This window comes from Tinamus guttatus, unplaced genomic scaffold, assembly GCF_059628265.1.
Source record: "Tinamus guttatus ecotype Peru unplaced genomic scaffold, ASM5962826v1 Tinamus_guttatus_pri_ptg000211l, whole genome shotgun sequence".
Taxonomy (NCBI): Eukaryota; Metazoa; Chordata; class Aves; order Tinamiformes; family Tinamidae; genus Tinamus; species Tinamus guttatus.
The window spans coordinates 6,883,140-6,902,613 of record NW_028288745.1 but is presented as its reverse complement, the minus strand read 5'-3'; the positions used below and the strand labels follow the sequence as shown (position 1 = coordinate 6,902,613).

Here is a 19,474-nt window from a genome sequence, read left to right as displayed (position 1 = left end):
CCAGCATCACACAAGCATCGCTCGCAGGGAAGGGCTCCTCCACGAGCCGTCTTCACCAGCTCTGACACTGAGGAGTTATCTCCTGGCTCTCAAGCAGCGCTTCCATCTGCCAGCGCCGAGGTGACGTCCAGCGCCAGCTTCCAGTGCTGACGTTAGGGATGCGGGCAGGCCGGAGTCGCGTGACGCTCAGAGCCGAGGGGCTCCGCGCCCGCCTCACGTCCCGGGGCGGCTTCTTTTCACCCAGCGCCGGCTGCGGGGGGAAAACAGGCTGCATCTTTCTAAGAAAGCTCTGAATGGAGCTGGGCAATTTATATTGTCTGAGGCTTAAAAAGAAATTGAAAAGGAGGAGGAAAACAAGCGGGGGAAATAGGATGTTAGCATTCCCCGCAGCACCGCGACGGCCACCCCGTCAATGAAGCTAATCCCTCTCCTCCACAAACAGCTCTTTGTCCTTTTTCCTCCTCCAAAGCAGCAGCTTTCCCAGCAAGAAAAAAATAAACAAAAAATAAACAACAATAAAACAATCCTCCGCAGGAACCCACACACTAAAACAGTATTTAAAAAGAGAGAAACATGGGAAGGAAAAAAAAGGCAAGACTGGTATAAAGAATGGTCGGCTCCTCCAAGTAATGGGAACGTCTCTCCGGCTGCAGAAGGATTGGTCACAGGTACCGTGGCGTGGGCGCGCAGGCTGCTGGAGTTCAGACAAATTAAAAAGAGAGGAAAGTCGTCTTCCTCTCAAGGAAGTCTCAACATGAGCAGTCCAAAAGGTGGAAAATCTGCAGTAGGTGATAACCACCAGAAATTTTCCCAACCTGCTTAAAAACATCCATTGACAGCTTTTGTTTATTTTCTAGATTCTCAAAGTTACGTGCTATCTCCAAAGTTGAATGCAAGAGAAAAAATAACACTTCTCCCATCAAAAAGGATTCTTAAAGGCCCTGGGAAGAAAAAAGATCAATACGTAATGCAATCAGCTACTGATCTCAGTAGTAAGCACAATGACCCAGAAGTGAATCAAAACTGAAGTCCCTCATGAGAAACCATTCTTTCCAGAATATCACGGCAAATTTCAAATAAAATAGTGGTGCACATGGTGCACTATTGCATGGCACTTGAAATAGCAGACTCCTATAATGACAGCCCATCCTTGTACTTCTACCACAGCCTCAAATACATCTCTGGGAGAAAAATATTTAAAATCCTGGTTTATGGAAAATGAAACACAGAGATTACTTCTCTTTTAATACTTCTCCTGTTAATACTGACAGAGGCAGCACCACATTTTTTTAGAATCACATGCTTTGAAAAAATCCAGCGAGTGACCTGTTGGACAGAGACCTTAAACCGCAGACACATTTGCAGGATTTTGCAGTCGGAAGGGAAAAGGCCCCAATAAATTCAGAGGCAGCAAGCAGCAGCTGCCTTCTTTCTGTTACACAGCACCTAGATTGGTCAAGCTGGCAACAGAATGAAGCATATGCTCCCCTAAGTCAATCTGAAATTCAGAGAGATGTCAATATTTGCACTACACGCTACAAAATATGACTCATCCATCAATAACACACATTTTGCATGCCTGTTTAAATACTTATACTACACACAGGATGCTTCATCTCTTACACAGTTATGAAAGTTGTTTTGTTCATCACCTCTGCTAGGCTTTTAATTTTACACACTTCTCTCCCCTACGGCTGTCCACTTCTCTTAACATAACACTGCAGCAAGGGAACGGGTTGGGAATATAGAGCGACGGAGGCTGCGGGGCCGTAACGCTATGGAGGGTGGAACGGGAAACTGAGCCTGCTGGGCAAAGTCGCCAGGAAATAACAGCTGACAAAAATTGCATTTGCAGGTAACTGGACTGGAAATTTGTATTTATTGGGGAAAATAAAAACAAAGCACAAAATATTGTTTTTATTAAGTCAGAGCGAGAGCAGGAACCAGATAGGGAGGCAATTTTCTTCCTGTGCCACCATGAATTCATCCCAACCTCTAACATGCAATTTCCCTCCAGAGCTTCTGGAGGAAAGCGAGGATTATGCTCAGTTGTTCCCTGGGCTTGAATAATGAAGCCAAAAAAATCCCAATAAGCACCTTATGCGGCAATATAGACCAGATAAGAATTTCTATTAGCAAAGCTCCCAAAACATCCGAGAACAGCACTGCAATAAATATTTAGCTAACCAGCTAACAAGAAAAATGTTTCTTTAGTTACCGGATTATCTTTTTCAGAGGAACCTGTGCTATTAGAGACTGCTTCAAGGAAACCCAATACAGCTCACAGAGCCTAGAAATGCAATGCTAAGCTATGTAAACGTAACATGCACTTTTATTTCACCTTTTCCAGTAATAACATTTTCACAGTGGAAAGCTGTGAACACTCTGAAAAATATGGAAATGAGGACAATTAAATTAGCCCTATTATGGATGCTAAATAGCCTGTTGTGATTGCACTTGGCATCCTTAGCACAATGCTGCAGAGCTGAACAATGAGTCCTTTCTAAACAAAAATTATGGGGCTTTAGAAATGGTAAAACATGTTACTTATTCCAGTCATACCTGTTTGCAGACGGTATTTTCAAGCCTAAACCCTTTCTGAAAAGTTATTAATACATCCTGAAATTCATCTTTTTAGCATTTTCATACCCAAAGCAGGTAGATGGCACATCGGGGCCAGCCACAGCCAGCTGGTGCTTCTAGGTGAGGCCAACCTCTCTCCAGGAGCTGCTTAGTAGCAGCGAAAAGTTGGGAAGACTCTTCCCAAAACCCTTGAACATCCTTCCTTGACAAATCAAACCAAAACACTCTCCTTCTGCAAAAAAATCGGGGAAAGGTATGAAAGCCCAGTGAGATGTATCCTAGCTGGTGCTTCACTTTAAGAGAGATAAGTATTAGACACTCCCGTGAAGGGACTGAAAAAGTAGGTGATGCCTAAAACAATTCACACATAAGTATTAGGGGTTACACTAACCCACAGTCAGCCCCTGGGGAAATGATCGAATATTATTAATGACAGTAACATCGTATGTCTCGTCCAGCCACACGTCTGAAGATGACAGGAATTTGGAGTTGGGAAGCAGGAGGGAAAAGGGCTGGGTGGCTCTTGCACTACCTTGTCTGGCTGCTAGGATTCCTGCTGCCTAGAAATGCCCCACGGGCTTATCCGAGCACTTGCCAACTTTGTGCATGTTGAGAAAACCAAAGCCTGAGCGACAGGGGCTTAACCCACCTCCCCGGCAGTGAGCTGCATGTGTGCTGGGAGAAGGACTCATCAAGGGGCGAAACCCCTTGAAAAAACAGGAATCACCAGGATGTGACAGCTCCCAGGATTAAAGCGCTGCATTCGTTTACCAAAGATGTAATCTCCTTAGGGTAAGAGGAGGAAAATCAAAATTAAGCCTTTTTGACGTATGTGATGCTTGCTGTTTTAAAGAATACATCGGCTCTCCGATTAAAGGCTTTTGCGTATTATCTTTTTATTTCCCCATCCATATCACAGACTGGTGAGCAATATTAAGCCTCCAACTCCGTATTACGTTATACCTCCCCCACCAACAATAAAGTAATAAGCGCTGTTCTATGGGAATGTGTCTTACTAAATGTCTCTACTATATATTATCACTTAAATGCTGCAGGAAAGCAGCTCCCAGTCATGGTATAAGTGTCTCTATCTGGGTTTAAATATAACTTTAGGGATCCAGTTGCTTCAGCAAATCCAAGTTTTTCCCAGCTCCTCCTTGTTGTCATTCAAGGGGTTTTTTACCCTCTGTAAATTCTTCCATTTAAATATAGCTGAAGGGTAGTTTCAAATACTATAGTTTCTACTCATTTTTATTCAAACCACGTGGCAATTTTCCTGTTGGCAAAGTATGGGCATCTCTGAATCTAGCGAAAATCCTTGCAGCCACTCTGCTTCAAAAGAGTTTTAAAAAAAGAAAAAAAAACCCACAACAATAACCACCCTTGTGTTTACATGGACAATAACACTGATACCCTGCAGATGCTGCTGGAAAAGGTGATTCTCAGCAATGTTTCTTGGGCACTCAAAAAGGAAAGAAAGAAAGAGCATCCCACTGCAAGCTAAAGCTGTGCCGCCCGCGGGACCGTTGGCAGTGCAAGATTGCAGGTGGCAAATGTCTATCTGCAGAATAGGGGAGAAATGGAGTGTGCTGCTCGGCCACCCGCAGGACAACGAGGCTGGGACTGCACGGGGCAAAGGGCAGTGCTATTCACTGCAGAAATGCTCCCATAGCTCACACGGGGAGCAGGTATGTCTGCGGGGGGAAAATATACCCAAGTTACACTGCTTCATGCACCTCCAGTGATGGAAAAATATCCAGACTGGTGAATTTTTGCAGAGATTCCCAATCACAGCAAAAGGCAAGTCCTTCCCCGGTGCTAACAGCGATAGCTCCCCTGAGCTTCACTCATGATCTTCCCACCTTGGGCTTACGAAAATGGGGGGATAATATTGGTGGGGAAAAAGGGCAAGTGAGGAAAGCTGCAGGGATCAACTAGAATTTCACCCCCACCCGTTAAGCTCTAGAAAACTCTCCAGAAAGGCTAAAGCAGGTTGTTTACTCCACAGCAGCTCACTCCTCTTTTACCAAGAGCTCCTCCGCCACACACACAGGCTCCAAAATGCATTTCATATTTACAGCTGCCAAGGAGGTGGGCAGAAATAGGGATTTGTGGGAGCAGTCCCGCGGGAAGAGCCCTTAAAGCAGGGAAGGGAAAGCCGGCACGTTGCTGGCGAGCGCCGTGCCGGCTCGCGAGGGTCCGCACGCCGCCGCCGCCTTCACCGCAAGCGCCGACCCCAGTTAGTTTTCCCCCGAGATAAGCGAGAAGTTCGATCCTTACCAAGTTTTCTTGGTTCCTGGCTGCTATTTTCTGATCATCTTCGCCCCCATTTTTCATGTATTTGACCTCTTCCACTGGTTTGATCCTATACTCATCTGAGGGCCGAGGGGGAAACAAAGGGAAAAAAAAGAAAAAAAAAAAGGTTTGAACCGGTGTAGTCCAGCAGCTGGGGAAAAAAAAATAAAGAAAAGAAAAAAGGCAAACCAAACCCAAAAGTAGCTGACTAGAAAAGGCCCTAAGTGAGGACAGTAGTTAAAAGTTACATGTATTTGGCTTCAAATGCTTGAATACGACTGAGAGCAAGAAAGCTTTTCTGCCTGTGGGTTGAGGAAGCACCTCTGGTTCCAGCCTTCACGAACTGCTCACGGGCTACATCTTCCAGCCCCAGCACCAAGAACAACCACTATATGGGAGGTCACCGTTACACTCTACCAGCTCTCCAGTTTTCTGGGTTACAAGTCCCAGTACAACCAAGACCTTTGCATCTGGCAAAATCCCCATTTTCTGTTTTTTAGCAGGCAAACACGTGGTAGCTTCTACACAGAGGAGTTTGCTTAGACATGTTCCTCACCTAGAGCAAACCTCCTCTGAAGAGCAATACAGAAGGCAGAATTGAAGTTAAAATCTGGAGGGAATAATAAAAAAACACCAACAAAACCCATTGCATTTTCCATTCTGCTCTTCCTGCACTGCTTTAATGGGGCCAAAGCAAGGGGTACCTAAGGCAAATCCAGGTCAGCACGTCTACAGAAGGTGGTTTCCCATCTTCCCACCACCTGCGCACTACGATTCTCTACAGCAGCAGCCCCTCTCAAAGCTCCAGTAATGTTTGTTTTTAAATAAATTTATCCTAGTTTCTATGTCAAAATCAAACCACAAATGGATTTTCCTAAGCTTCTTGTACTGTAAGAAAAAAAAAATACTTACTAGTTTGTTTTCAGGAAAGTGTTAACCAAAGAGTGCACAAGGTAAATAAGATTAACTGTAAAAGTACAACTCTATTTTTAAGGTGTGACGTGGTTTTGCATTTGTTCCCATTTCCATACATCTTTTAGACTCTAAGTAAAACTGGAAACTTATCAAATAGCAGCATCTCAGGTACAATGGAGGCTGAAAATAGACGGCGAAGGAAGAATTTAAAATCGCATTAGATTGGCAAGTGTGAACAAGCACACACTGAATTTATTTAGAAAAATGGAATTCTAGGAAATCAGAAGGTGACGATTCATAAAATCAAAATGGCTAAACACAACGAAAACTGGGAACAAGAAGCATTTGACTGACTCTAGTACCCAACTTGCATTTTTCTCCCTCCTTCGACCATCTCCGTTACCACGAGCATCAAATCCCACATGCAGAAAAGCAGAACACTCCCTCAGTGGCATTTATGGATTTCAATGGGAAAACAGACTAGGTGACTCCAAGGCCACGTGCACAACCTGCAGCCAGTCCTCATCAGCCAAAAGCAAAGGGCATTGAGCGACCCTGTTCTGCAGAAGAGGAAGAGGGTCTCAAGGCCCTGATGGTTGTTGGTAACAACTACTGTCAAGTTGTGACATCAGCTTGGAGGCAAGTGGACCAGGACATTGATACGAATGACCCTTCTTTTTTTTTTTTTTTGTAATAATTGGTTGGAATGAAATTTATATATGAAAGTTGGACATAGTCCAATAGGATAGGAAGGAAAGGAATGTCAAGATGGACATGCTGTAAGCGCAATCAAGTGAACGTTTGAGCAACAGACAGCCCTTCAAAGGGGATGTACGGTTATAAGTGACTTTAAATGAATATGAAAATTAGATTAAAGACAGGTTTAAGGAATGGTTCTTTGATGCTTTCACTAAAGGTAACTCATTTTGCATCTGTCAATTCTCTAGTTTTGCTAAAATGGCTGCACAGATTTTGCTTGCTATGGTAAGAGTGTCAAGAAAGAAAAAAAAAGGATGTTAAATTCCTGTTTTGATTTCTAATAAATTCATCATTTTGGGATACTTTTGGTCTAGCTGATCAGAAACTGCCCCAGAGAACGCACAAAGCATTACGTAGGTCCTACCTAATCTCCAACAACTCTGATCGTCAGCAAGACCTTTACAGTTACAAGAAGTTCAGCATAAAGAAAACTATAAGTTGCAGGAAAAGAAAAGAAAGCCAAAAGTGAAAACTGGACCACCAAAAAAGAAAAAAGAAAAAAGGATGCACAGACTTATCATTATGCATAATTCCTACCGCCCAATAAAAGAGAAAGCAGCACAGCAGCACATCTAGCACAGACGACTTTGGAGGAAGAAGCGAGGAAGATTTTTTTTAAATGGGACAGGCTGCTGAAACTCTCAATAGGAAAATCTTATGAATGAAGATCTCCATCTGGAAACGGCTCACTCAGCTCCAACGTGTCACCCTGTTTCCACGGAAACGTGACAAAGAACAAGCACACTCATTAATACCGATGGCGGTGATAAATGGGCAGATCAACCTCGAATATTGGAACAATTACCGGGCAGCGAAGGGGATGAAAACTGGCTGCTCCTATGAAAAGGATTTCTTCGAGACTTGCAGACATCTGTGCAAGTGCCATTGCCACAGCTCCATCGGTAATGACATTATACTTTGGCTCAGTTGAGGGAAAAAAAACAGACAAAAAAAACACAGATCTGTCCTCCCACTCCTTTTTTTTTTTTTCTTGCTAACTCCATCAATTAGATCTGGGCTTGCTCAGAGTTTTGCATAAATCTTTTGTTAAATATCAAGCCTTAAAAAAGAAGAGGGCTATCTGTTATTTATACTAACGTGCTGTCCCATTTCAGACATCTAAAGCCTGACAGATTTGGCTCTGCTGTTGTCGAGAGGGATGATGGGTGAGCCTCTGCTCGCTATTTTTAGCGAGACATATCACGTATCAGACATGAGCTATATGATACTTCACTCGGTCTACCAGGAACAAGGTTTCTGACCGCACCTTTGTTCTCCCGTGCTCCAAATTTGTTTTGCACTATCTCTTGCCTCTGTAACGAAGGATGTGCCGAGATTTCTCCTCCGTTCGTTAAAATGCCAACGTCTGTCTGCACAAGCAGAGCTTTAATTGGCACGATGTGTTTCTCTGTGCTGTACTGACTTCTACCTGGCATAGAAGCAGCTCCCACTGCTGCACGCAAGGCACCAGGCACTGCAGATCAAAGCTTCGTGGACTCTCCTCCGTCAAAGATTTGAAAGCCAGCACTATATTTAGGAAAAGGACCAACTTCCTTCTCCTAAAAATATCTGCTAAAAACCATGAAAGATTTCATGCAACTTAGCTGAAATCAATTTAGTAGCAGGTGAATCATTTTGACGCTAAAATCAAAACACATCAATCGTCATCTACAACGACACTGCAAGTGCACCTAGAGGACGAGCTGTTGTGGGCTTAGATTTCCCAAGATCCAGCCTTGACATTAGCACAAAGCATGAACACCAAGGAGGGTGAAGTATCACAATGAGCTTGCTTGGGTGATTGCACAGTTACCTTAACTGGAGGCCTTTGGATACTACCCGCCTCGAGCGCTGCGTGTAGAAGCCATGTGGCTTTGGGGCATAGGGTGGATGGATGAGATGAGCTCTTCGGACCCTTTTCAGCTCTACCCATCCATTCGTGCACTTGGCAGCAATTGCATGGATATTGGCAGACATTACGCCAAATATCAAAAAAGACCCACAATTAGAAAAGAAGTGTGAAGCTTGTAAACGAATATTTCTCAAAGAAAAGTTTGGATAAGATGCATCATTTATCTCTTCAGCCTCAACTTCAAGCCCCTGGGGAAAGTGATATCAATGTGGTTGTTTTGATTCTGACTTAACTACAGCAAGGGTTGAGACTGAAATGCCACCAAGAAGCAAGCAGCAGTTGGTGAGCAGCCTGTCTTCTTCATCCATGATCACACCTTGCATTGCTCATGTCTCGGGCAATTCTACAGTCCAGTGATCATGTTGTTTTTTCTAATATGAAATACTGAAAGAGAAAAAATAGCCTAGGAAATAAGCAGATCTATTTCTCCCAAAGGAATATCTGAAGAGATTTGTTCAGATTTTCCAAACGAAGTTACACATACCTTAATCTAATCTGAAATACTGCAGAAGTCACTGCTGAAGCCAAGTTAGTGGACAGAATCCGATATTAAACAGAGCACAGGTACGCAAAACAAATTTTGCCAACAAGGTATAAATCATCCAACAGAAACTGCTTAATATGTCTAAATATACTAAAGCAAAGGGTTCCAGTAGGTCTGGAAAGATCACCCTCTAGGATTGTCTCCTGCCTAGCTACTTCCAACATGAGACTGCAAGGTTTGGCTTTTGGGGGAGAAGAGGCAGGCTTGAAATTTTCAGTTCTAAATGCAGGCAAGCACCTACATTTCAGCCTCAAATTAAACCAAGTCATCTAGATGTGATGCATCTTTTGCAGGTCCTCTACTTCCCCCCACAACCTGGTTGCTGCCAGCCAGGAACTTCTGCTACTGGAGGAACCGCAGCATGGCTTCGAGCAGCACCTAAGGCTGGGCAAGACAGGAATAGCTCTTTCCTGAGCCATCAAGTAGCTCCCATTATATCCCCATGTCACGTCCATGCGTTATGGAACATTTACTCCCTCAAGGCTGATGTCTGCTCAAAACAGAGCTAGGAAATTTCAGCAAATTTCCTCTATTTTATCAGGCTATTTCCTTCCAGGCCCAAATCACACCAGCTTGTAACAACAAAGTGCCTCCAGCACTGGCGGGTTTGACCGCTGCACGGTTCCATTATCTTTAATGGGCTTCAGCTCAACTTCTGCTAATACCAGAGCAAAGAAAACTCCCGTTGCCTTATTAACCCATCCTTCATCACTGCGAGCAGCGCTGGAACTCGCTCTGATCCATTCGCTCTCTCCATCCCTCTCCCCCAAAGGGCAGAGGCCCACTTCTGCCTGTAGAAAGAGAACATGCTGTTCTGATGCCTGGGCGCTGCTGCTGAGCAAGCTCCTCAGTTCATACATCTGAGGTCTTCTGATTTGCTTTTTCCTTCCAATCAAATAAAATAACAGATGGTCGTCAAGCCATAATTGAGCTCCCTTGTTTCTGGAGGGCTCGTTCTCAGCTCTACGACTCCGCTCCAAGAGATGCACTGCTGGGTGCAGATCTCATGTGGCTGAAGCGAGGGAATCATGAGCCCTTCCATGGTTCCTCCTCGGACAAAAACCTCCTAAGGACATACTGTATTTGGACTACCATAACATGCAAGTGCTGTAAATATAGACCCAAACCTACAGAGCAGTGTACACCCGGTGAACAGTATGGTGTGCAAGTAACCCTGTCAGATTTATTTTGTATGGTCTTTCCATAAAGATTTCTTTTTCCATATGCTACCTTGTGTTAGCTCTACATAGGAAACAAAAGGCACCATGTTTTGCACATTCACTTCCTCGTGTTCAGGTGCACCTTCTACCCATGTGGAAAGGACTCTTCCCTGCTCACGTGTCAACTAGTGCTTCCCCAACTCCCTCTCAAACTTCCTCAGGGTTAAATCTCTTTGAACATGCCCCTTTTTAAAAAATAGGCTTTTTTACTTTGGAGGAGTGCTGGGAGGATTTATAGCCGTATAAATGGATATCCGTACAAATGGTGGATGGGTGGGAGATAGCAGGTACCTAAAACCCGTTACTTGGGAAACAATCTCTGGGGACACATGGCCTCATGGACATGTGCGAGCTGCAGCGGGAGGAGCGGAAAGCTGAAGATCTCCCGAAATCCATGAAGAAAGGAAGTGCCTTCTGCTCTGCTTTACGACAGCGCCCTGATAGAAAGGTCAGAGGTGCTCCCAAGCCCAAGAAACTCAGCAAACACCCCAGAAATCACTTGTTCTAACTCCTCTTTTTTTTTTTTTTTTTCCTCCAGAAGAAAAAAGAAAACGCATCAACAAAGAAAGCGATCAAGCTGAACACAACGCAGGAGATGGGCGGCCTGGCTCGGCTCTCCGGCACCTCCAGTGGGCCCCAGGAAACTCTGGCAACTCCTCCTCCCTTCACCACCATTTCCTTTCCCCTTTCCCTTTCCTCTTCCCCTGGGCACCCAGAGCAAAATGCTGAGGGACCAGCTCGGCCAACTGCAGCACCTCTGGCACGCTCCGCACTTGCACTGAGCAAAAAAAGGAAAAAGGCAACAAGAACCTCAGAGGTTGTTTGCTTAGTTTGGAAAGGGTCTTAAAAGGCACAAACTCAATATTCAACAACGCTACACCGCTATCCATGAAACAAGTCACACCTCCTGCATGTTGCAGTCTTTAATTACACCATCTCTGGAGCACTTAAATACCCCCTTGTGTTTTGGGTCTGAGGGAACACTATACATAAGGCAGCACTGAAAAAACAGCCGCGTGATGGTCTAATTAAAGACTCTTGTGCGACAGCGAAGCCAAGAAGCTGTGCTGAAGCTGCGCGCTCATAACCACCTTCCAGCAACGCAGATTTTTTGCATGGTTGGACTGCACAACTCACTCCCCATCTTTTGGTTTGCATTTAAATAACATGGTGCTTTAAGCCAGATGCACAGTTGTTCAAAAAAAGCCGTTGCTCAGGTAGGGTTGATGACAGCAACCCTGCTCTGCAGGAAGGACATGCTGCAAATGCAATTACCTAGCCCACTAAAAAGATCATATTGAAAAATGAGAGCGAGAGGAAAGAAGTAGCAATAAAATATTAAAGGAGCACACTGCATGAAGAGGAATGCCTGGTGCCCTGGAAATGCTGATACTCATATAAAATTACCAACCAGGTTTTTGGGTACAGTCTGCAACTTACTGTTGCAGCATCCCATATTGCAACAACCTTGTTCATACTTTTGACCACCACAAATGTAGCTGGGGCTTTGTGGGATCGAGCAAAGAGCGTGACCCCGCCCTGAAGAAAAATCTTTGCACCACTCAAACTGCAGAAGCAAAGATTAAAGCATCGGCTTTATTTCCAATGCCTCTTTCTTGGTTACAGAGCAGAGAGAGAGAGAAAAAAAGAGAAATGGCCAAGGAGCAAACCCTGGAATATAACATAACCAGCAAAGGCCTCTTCCTAATAACCTAGTGAGATGCACTTATCAGATGGACAAAGAGCAGGGAAACCTTCAAATCCAGTAACATCTTCCATGAGACTCTGCCACCTTTCATGAGAAGATTTACAAGTACTTTATGAACATAAAATTCCTGTGTGATGGGAATTAATTTTCTTTTTTTTTTTTTGTGAGTAAGCAAAATTCAGTAACCAGCTTGGATGTCACACTGGTTTGGACATTAAGAAACAGACTTGGCCAGCTCGCGTACTCCAGGAATTTACTGGATCTCCGTAGTTCCCATAAACCTTTCCATACTTAACTTTCTGATTTTATAACTATCCTGGTGAGCAGTTAGCCAGTGACACCATTAAACACTTAGCAAAACAGGCAGCAGTTACAATAAAATCTTATCAAGAATTTGCTGAGGGTTTGCCCTGGCATAGAGTTCTCTGGTGTTAATATATTAGTCTATCAAGTTTTTCCCTGCTTATGTACCTCACAAAGCATATTTGTAAATCAACAGCTATTTAATTACTTGCACTACAAAAGGGACAGAATGATTATCTTGGACCAGGAACACGCTGAAGATTCATGATGAGCACAGCATCTCCTCATTGCTAGCATTTCTGTAATGCTGTGGCAGGGATGCAAAGCAAACTTAATTTATAAAACACAGTGCCCATTTCCAGATGCAAAAGATCTAACGGTTAATTCCATTAGGTGACTTGCAAGATATCTGAAGAGCTACAAAGATTATTCCTACGGCAAAGACTAGTACATTTAGGCAAAGACCCCTATGTTTAAGGGTGATTTGTTATCTCTGGAAGATGCCAGCTTCCCAGAGTAGCACACACTTTTCAAAGGAGTTCTAATATTAGTCAAAAAAACCCAAAATATGAGTCCTTGGAGCGCTTATTCCAGTTAAACACTTTTTGTATCAAAAGAAAGATCTCAAGATACATCAAATTCCCACAGGAAGAATCCAACACATAACAAGATAAACTACAGGGGGTCACACGCATATCATTTTTTATAAAAAAACTCTAGCACAAATGAAGAGTTGTCCATGAACCCAAATACCCCTCTTTCCCCTTTTAAGCAGCCTAGGATCACTGCTGAAACTACAAATGCAAAAACCCTGAAAAACCAAGGCATTTTCCTTGGCGCAGGGTCAAAAGAGAGTGCAGGCGGTCTCGGGCCCGGGGCGAGCTGCTCTGGTTTATTTGAGCAGATCAGGACGGCTCAGAGCTTTGGAGAAGTGCGTGGTGGAAAACTTGCGTCCATCGGTCTCTTTTTTCCCGGCAAGCGTATCGGGAATGTTTTTAGAAAAAACAAAGTTATGCAGCAATTAACTTCTGAGGGCTTCTTTGGTTACACATAGTAGCATACACAAATATCAGCAACTTGGGTTCGGTTTTCCTTGTATTTACACAATATCAGGAAGTAATTTAGTCTAACATTAGCTTTATGTCTCTGAAATGAATACATACTTGTGTACCTTCAGAAGGCCTGACGCTTACCTGGTGAATCAGAAAGAGATTCCCCACCTTGTTGAGGTTTTCACGGCCAAACTCACATCTTTGCCTTTCCCCCCCTTTCCCGGGGTTGGGGGGAGGAGGGGGGTGCTTTGTGACCCAGTAATACAACTTTTGGCAAATAAAAATAAAAAAACTGTGGTCCCTAGAAGTACAGTGGCATTTTTACTACCATTCTTCCTACCTCAAAATTATCTGCATGCATTTCCAGGCCCTTCCAAAGGCAAGTTAAACGATTGCCCTGCATTTGGATGCAACCTTCACACCTTCCAGGTGGACAACCAACATGGTTTAACCTGTAGAGAGGATTTTCTAGGCTGGGGACCACACTATCAGTTATATAAACCTCAGTAGCTTTGTCTTCTGATACCATAACCTCAAGAAGCTGTGATAAGCAGCAGAAACTTGTTTTGTGTAAACCTGGTAAATTCTTCTTTGATTAGAGGTACCAAAGGAATGACACTGATGCTTACATGGCAAAGACATGCTGTCTTTTGGAGAAGATAACCTGGTATAGGCTCTAACACTTAAAAATAACAAATTAGGTTCCTTGCATCTGCTCAACCTGCCACCTGGTGCAGGCACGCAATGCAAGAGCTCCCAGCAGTTTTTTCCTCCCCCCCCCCTTTTTTTTTTTTTTCAATTGTATTTTGACTTCAAACAAACAAAAACAAAAAGCTATTGCAACGCTGAGAGCAGGGAAGAGGAGGCAACTGCTGCAGGAGGTATACCACAAAACAGGAAAAATTACAGAGCTGGAGTCAACAGGGAACTTGCTGTCTTTGCAACCATGGATCACTAATGGGCGGCTAACCAAAATCTGATTTACTTAAGTCTTGCTGCTTCCTCGTGGGAACCAAACAGTAGATTATTGACTTAAGGGTGTCCTCCCAGTTACACCATAAGTTACACCATAAACCTCGATAACAGAGTTTTATTGTGTTTCCCACATGAACGTAATGCTGAAGCTTGTTTGAGGTTTTATTCTTTTCTCCAACTTCCTCAAACAGCTGCATTTAGTCCCAAACCACCCGTAGGGAGGCAAGAAAACAGGAGCCTACATGAAGTTCAGCACAGCAGGACCTCGCTGGTTGGGACAGCTGGCAGCAAGGTGTTATTCACATTCGGAAAATACCTAGAATTTAGTTTTACTGGGATTATACCTGACATTTTCCCAGTTTTAGAGCTTTGCAGGGTCAGAAAGCTCTCTTCAGAATTGCATGCACCAGAACCAGATGGAGAAAGACAGGCTGAGGAAGCGAAACTATCATCGAGGAGCATCCCGACAGTCTGCACCTGAGGTTTGGAGCAAGATGATACTTCTAGGCCTATCAGTCAAAGAAAGCCTTTGAAACAAAGTTATCTCTACAAAGGTTTAGACCCAGTATTTTTTGTGGAGAAGAGGGGTATTTAGGAAAAGTCAAAGGCTCAAATTCTCCCTCCTGATCTCTTCATCTATATTGTAGGCAGGTTTTTAAAAATTCAATTATTCTGCCATTTCCAGCACTGTTCCCTATGCACATGATGATGCGCTTCTTCAGGCGGAAGGTGCATCTTTCACAGCTCCCATGGCCCAACCTGACCCAAAGACGAGATTCTCATTTCCATCGCGAAGGGGCCTCAGCCATGAGCTGCAGCCCTCTCCTGCCCAGGAGCCTCCTGCCCTCGGGGAAACGATACGCGAGAGGAAGACCGCGACATGAAATGCACTGCTCCTCTTATTCCTATACACTGGAACGGCGCAGGAAAATTGATCTCATGCAGCGCCTGCAGCAGCTAAAACCTCCCAAAACTTATGCGGCAATCTGATACTGCACTAATTGATCAGGTTTTCCATCTCATTACAATATCTAAATGACAGAGATTTGCTTTTCTTGATTTCTCCCAATGTCCTGAGATACGTTCATTTATAAATTACTGTACTTGGTGTTCAGCTTTGCTTAGACCCACTCAGTAACTGGAGCTGCTGCTAATAATAGAAACGCTATCAGCACTGCAGCACTGATGTTACTGATTTGCCACAAGATGCTAACCTGGCACGTCCGCTCTTGCTTTTGCAAAGCGCCCAACAGCCCCATCTAAATATCTGGATTAGGCTCTCAGATTAATAGATAGATTCTAAAAATTCCCTTTTCCACAATAAATCACATTATCAGTTGTTTTCTCATGCACAAAAATTACGTCAATAACCTTCTCCCCAAATGAGCATTTTATGATTTTTAAAAACTGTTGCTTTTGATGAAAAAACAAAATCAATGTACAAAAAATGTTACACTATTAAAACATATCCTGAAATCAAGATGACTCTGGGCTCTATCAGAGCATATTGTTCTTCACCGGCATTTACGTTATTAGAGTTCTTATATATTGCCCTGGAAATCAGCTTTGAAGTGAAACCATGAATAAAGGAAGATTTATTGCTGCTATCCTTATTAGAGGGATTTTAAAGTCATTAGAGACCAACATGGCATAATAATCATATTATATTCAATCTTCTGTAGAACATCTCCTTTGATAGGCCTGCTAACTCAATTATTTAAGTAAATATTACAGCAGAATGCAAAGTTGCTACTAGAGTTTGGGACAAAACACAGATTTAAATATGAGGTGTGTTTTTTCTTTTGTACTCAGCAAACCATAACTTGTCCTTACAGAATTAATGGGTTTCATCTTTGGTTTCCTACTTTTAAACGCCAGGGATTCGAATTCACAGTGAACATCTGCTCTCTTGGCTACTTCTTGCATGAGGTATTCCGGTCGCTTCCCTGCAATAAGTCAAGGAATATTCAGCAGTTCAGGGCAACTGGAACCGGACAGGGGAAATCCATGAACTGCTGCAGTACTTTCAACCTTGGCTGACCCTGTGGATCCTCCCATATCTCCGGGAAGTTGTTCTACCAAGATTTGTCATCCTCACTGAGGTCTTGGGTTCAAATCTAGCACGACTATGCCCTTTCCTGGTGCGGGGCTGAATATCACAGCCCCCAGTAGGGCGCCAATCTCCTCCTTGATGCACGGAAGGAGTAACACAACAGACATGTTACAAGGAGTTATGTTCAGGATGAACAACACAGAAGTTCAACAGAAAATAAAGTAGGAAAAATACTCTGAAATTCTGGATCTAAGTGATACCGGAAGAATGGATTCTGGGCACACACTAGTTGCCTTTCAACAAACCACTTCAGCCACAGAACCTAATGGTACCCAAAGTCTTTACTAGAGAAAGATCAGCTGTTGAACCAGGTTTAACAGCAGCAAATGGCACACCTAAGTTAACATACATGCCCGAAAACATGTGGCTGCAGGCAGTATTTTGGATATTGCTTCTGATGTTCAGAAAGGCTGCCAGCACTCCCAGAAAAGCTAAACAAGGCACCTTCACTGATAGCACTGCAGCTCTAAAGGCAGCATCTCTCTAAAATCCCTCAGTCATCATGATCCTCTGCCTCCAGAAGCTACTTCACATTTCTTGATATTAAAGTTAAGATCTTTGGCCAGAATCATGAAGTTATATATATATATATGTATATCACCTTGTTAAATGCCAGCTAATGTACTAATGTATAAGCTCAAATTCCTTGCATAAACTAACAGAGCTTTTTGTTCATGACAGCATTTACAGTCCGCTTTAAATAAAAATAACACACTGAATCACCGTTCCTAAAACAACATCTCTCCGGCTGGTAAAGGACCACGCATGGGAGAAAAAGCCAGTGCTCAGCCTGAGGTTTGTGGAACAACTCTATGCTCTTTAGAGCACTCCTAGTGCTCTTACTTTGGGATCCATGGCTGGGAACAACCATGCCCACAGATGGGTTGGAAAAGCAAAACAGCTCCTCTTAATCCAGAGCAATGATTTCTTTTTGTCCTGCTAGATGTGCCATTCCTTGTTCTGCACAAACAATCCCTATAAAAAAAACACCAGAGAAGAAATGCTTGGCACCCTAAGCAGCGATGCACCTATTTTAGGAATACTGAATCCAAGCAGGCTGCAAAACGGCACTAACTGACTTCATTGCAGTAATGAGTTTTTAGATAAATGCCTCAGCAGACCTAGAAATCTCAAAGATTTCCAGAATCTGGAAGAAGAATAATGAGACCGACTGCATGTTTTACACACTATCTTACTCTTGTGCACCTTTTAGTGCACAAGCTCCTGCCTAGAGGCCACCCTTCCCATGCAACAAAACCAATGTTTTTATGCCAGAGTATCCCACCATCATCAACTCTCCCACAAAAAATTACTTCTAGGTTCACTCTACTGGCCTTCCGTTCACTACAGCATCCTAAAACAAACATTTTATTGTTTTATAGGACAATGGAATTAAGGAATATCTTTTCTTACCAAAAAGAATTTATTTTCTTTTTAAAAAGTTATTTTGGCTGCTACTGACAAATATAGATATAAATATGAGGAGCTTAGTATTATTGCTTGCTTTTGAACTATTTTAAGATATGAGGAGTTAAAGCCAGTGCAAGATAATTTTTCCACTCCACATTTCACTCCGACCTCTATTTCAGCTGTCCTGGTGCTATCTCTTAGCAGAGGGCCAACTGCACTATCGCAGTGATTTAATTTCTGGTTCATCCCCCTTTATCTTTTGTGAAAGGTTAAGACTCCCCCAAATACCTCGTAGGACATTCACGCCGTCCAAGACAGATTAAGATCCTGCATCACTTACCCCCAAACACATCTCCGTTCTGGTAGTTTTTGCCTTTCTGAGTTTCCTCTTCGTTTTGAACAGTAGAAACATGCTTGGCTGACGCGCAGCCCATCGCTTCATTCAGACAGCGCCAGCCGGACCCAACCGCAAACCATGTCTAGAGCCACACGCTCATCGTCCTTCAGATAATCCACCTTCCCGCTGGGCTGCCGAGACGCTTTCACCTACAGACAGCAAGAAAGAGGGAGAGAAATATATTTAACTGTGTGTGTTGACCAAAGGAAACCTCTAAACACAGCACATTGGCAAGGCATGGGATGAGCACACGCTGTTGCCATCATTTTACATTTTTAGGAATAATTCGGTAAGCATCAATCCAGTGTGATGCAGGCAGAGCCAGGACTGCCTTGGGACTGGAGCACAGCAGCTGAACTCCAAGTCTGTCCTTTCGTCTGGAGGAAGCAGCACACGCACATCCACTTGCCACCCATCCACCCGCACTCCTGGAGAAAGCATCTTTGGTAAAAAAAAAAAAAAAAAAAAACAACAAAAAAACCCCCCACACCTAAGAAACCAGCAATATATATCCACCTCTCTTGCGCCATTTAATGGTTTTCCCATCAGGCTAAAAAGCTTAGTAAGAGTTTTAGTGATTAAGAGGTGCCAATGGCAAGTGTTCAGACAAAACAAAACAGAACAGAATCAATGAAAGATCTTATGCTGATAGATGGGAAAGAGTATAATGAGCAGCATTTTTCTTTTCCTATTTGTTCATCACTCGGTTGGATCCAAAAGCCTTTCACCACTCCAGAAGGCAATTACCCACCTTCTGAGATGAACTAAAGCTCCCTAAATCACGCAATGTCACAGAACAGGTGAGGTTTTCCCTTCCAGCCATACCCCTACATGCATTCTGATTAACATTCAGTACCTTTCCCCATAAAATTTTGCCTTTTTCCATCATATATATGGCCACTTAGGCCTAAATTTCTATTTTTTCCACCCCTTTCTCAGCTCTAGCTACTCTCCCATAAACTGGTGAATTTTGACAATCTCAATAGGTCTTAGTGCTGTTAGTGGCAAGGAGAGCACAGACCCTCCTCTTAAGCTGTCTTCCTCCTGCAGAAGCGCTACACTTCTGAGCCCCCCAAAAACTTCTGGTTCCCTCTCGGGTTATGCAAGCTGTCAGTGCACTAAGCAGGCCATTCAAATTACACTGCCAGGCACGGCAGCTAGCAGGATATGCTCATTTTATTTAAACTGTATTAGTTGATCTTATGGCTTTGCAGAACGCTGAGAATCACGGCTGACGTTTTACCTCCAAACATGTCCAAATAGCGTGGCAGCTTGAATTAAGATAAAA

The 19,474-nt window shown here is 43.4% G+C and overlaps 1 protein-coding gene across 1 annotated transcript in view; it reads right to left on the bottom strand.

Moving 5' to 3' along the window:
- The window catches only part of CUNH1orf21 (chromosome unknown C1orf21 homolog), a 37,765-nt gene extending 19,445 nt beyond the window's left edge, over positions 1-18,320 (bottom strand). The window contains exons 1-2 of the mRNA XM_088524574.1: positions 18,130-18,320; positions 4,864-4,958 (exon numbers count right to left, since the gene is read on the bottom strand). Coding sequence (XP_088380700.1) covers positions 4,864-4,958; positions 18,130-18,223 — 189 coding nt within the window. The 5' untranslated portion in view covers positions 18,224-18,320. The remainder of the gene's footprint in view (positions 1-4,863; positions 4,959-18,129) is intronic.
- Between the last annotated feature and the right edge of the window lie 1,154 nt (positions 18,321-19,474).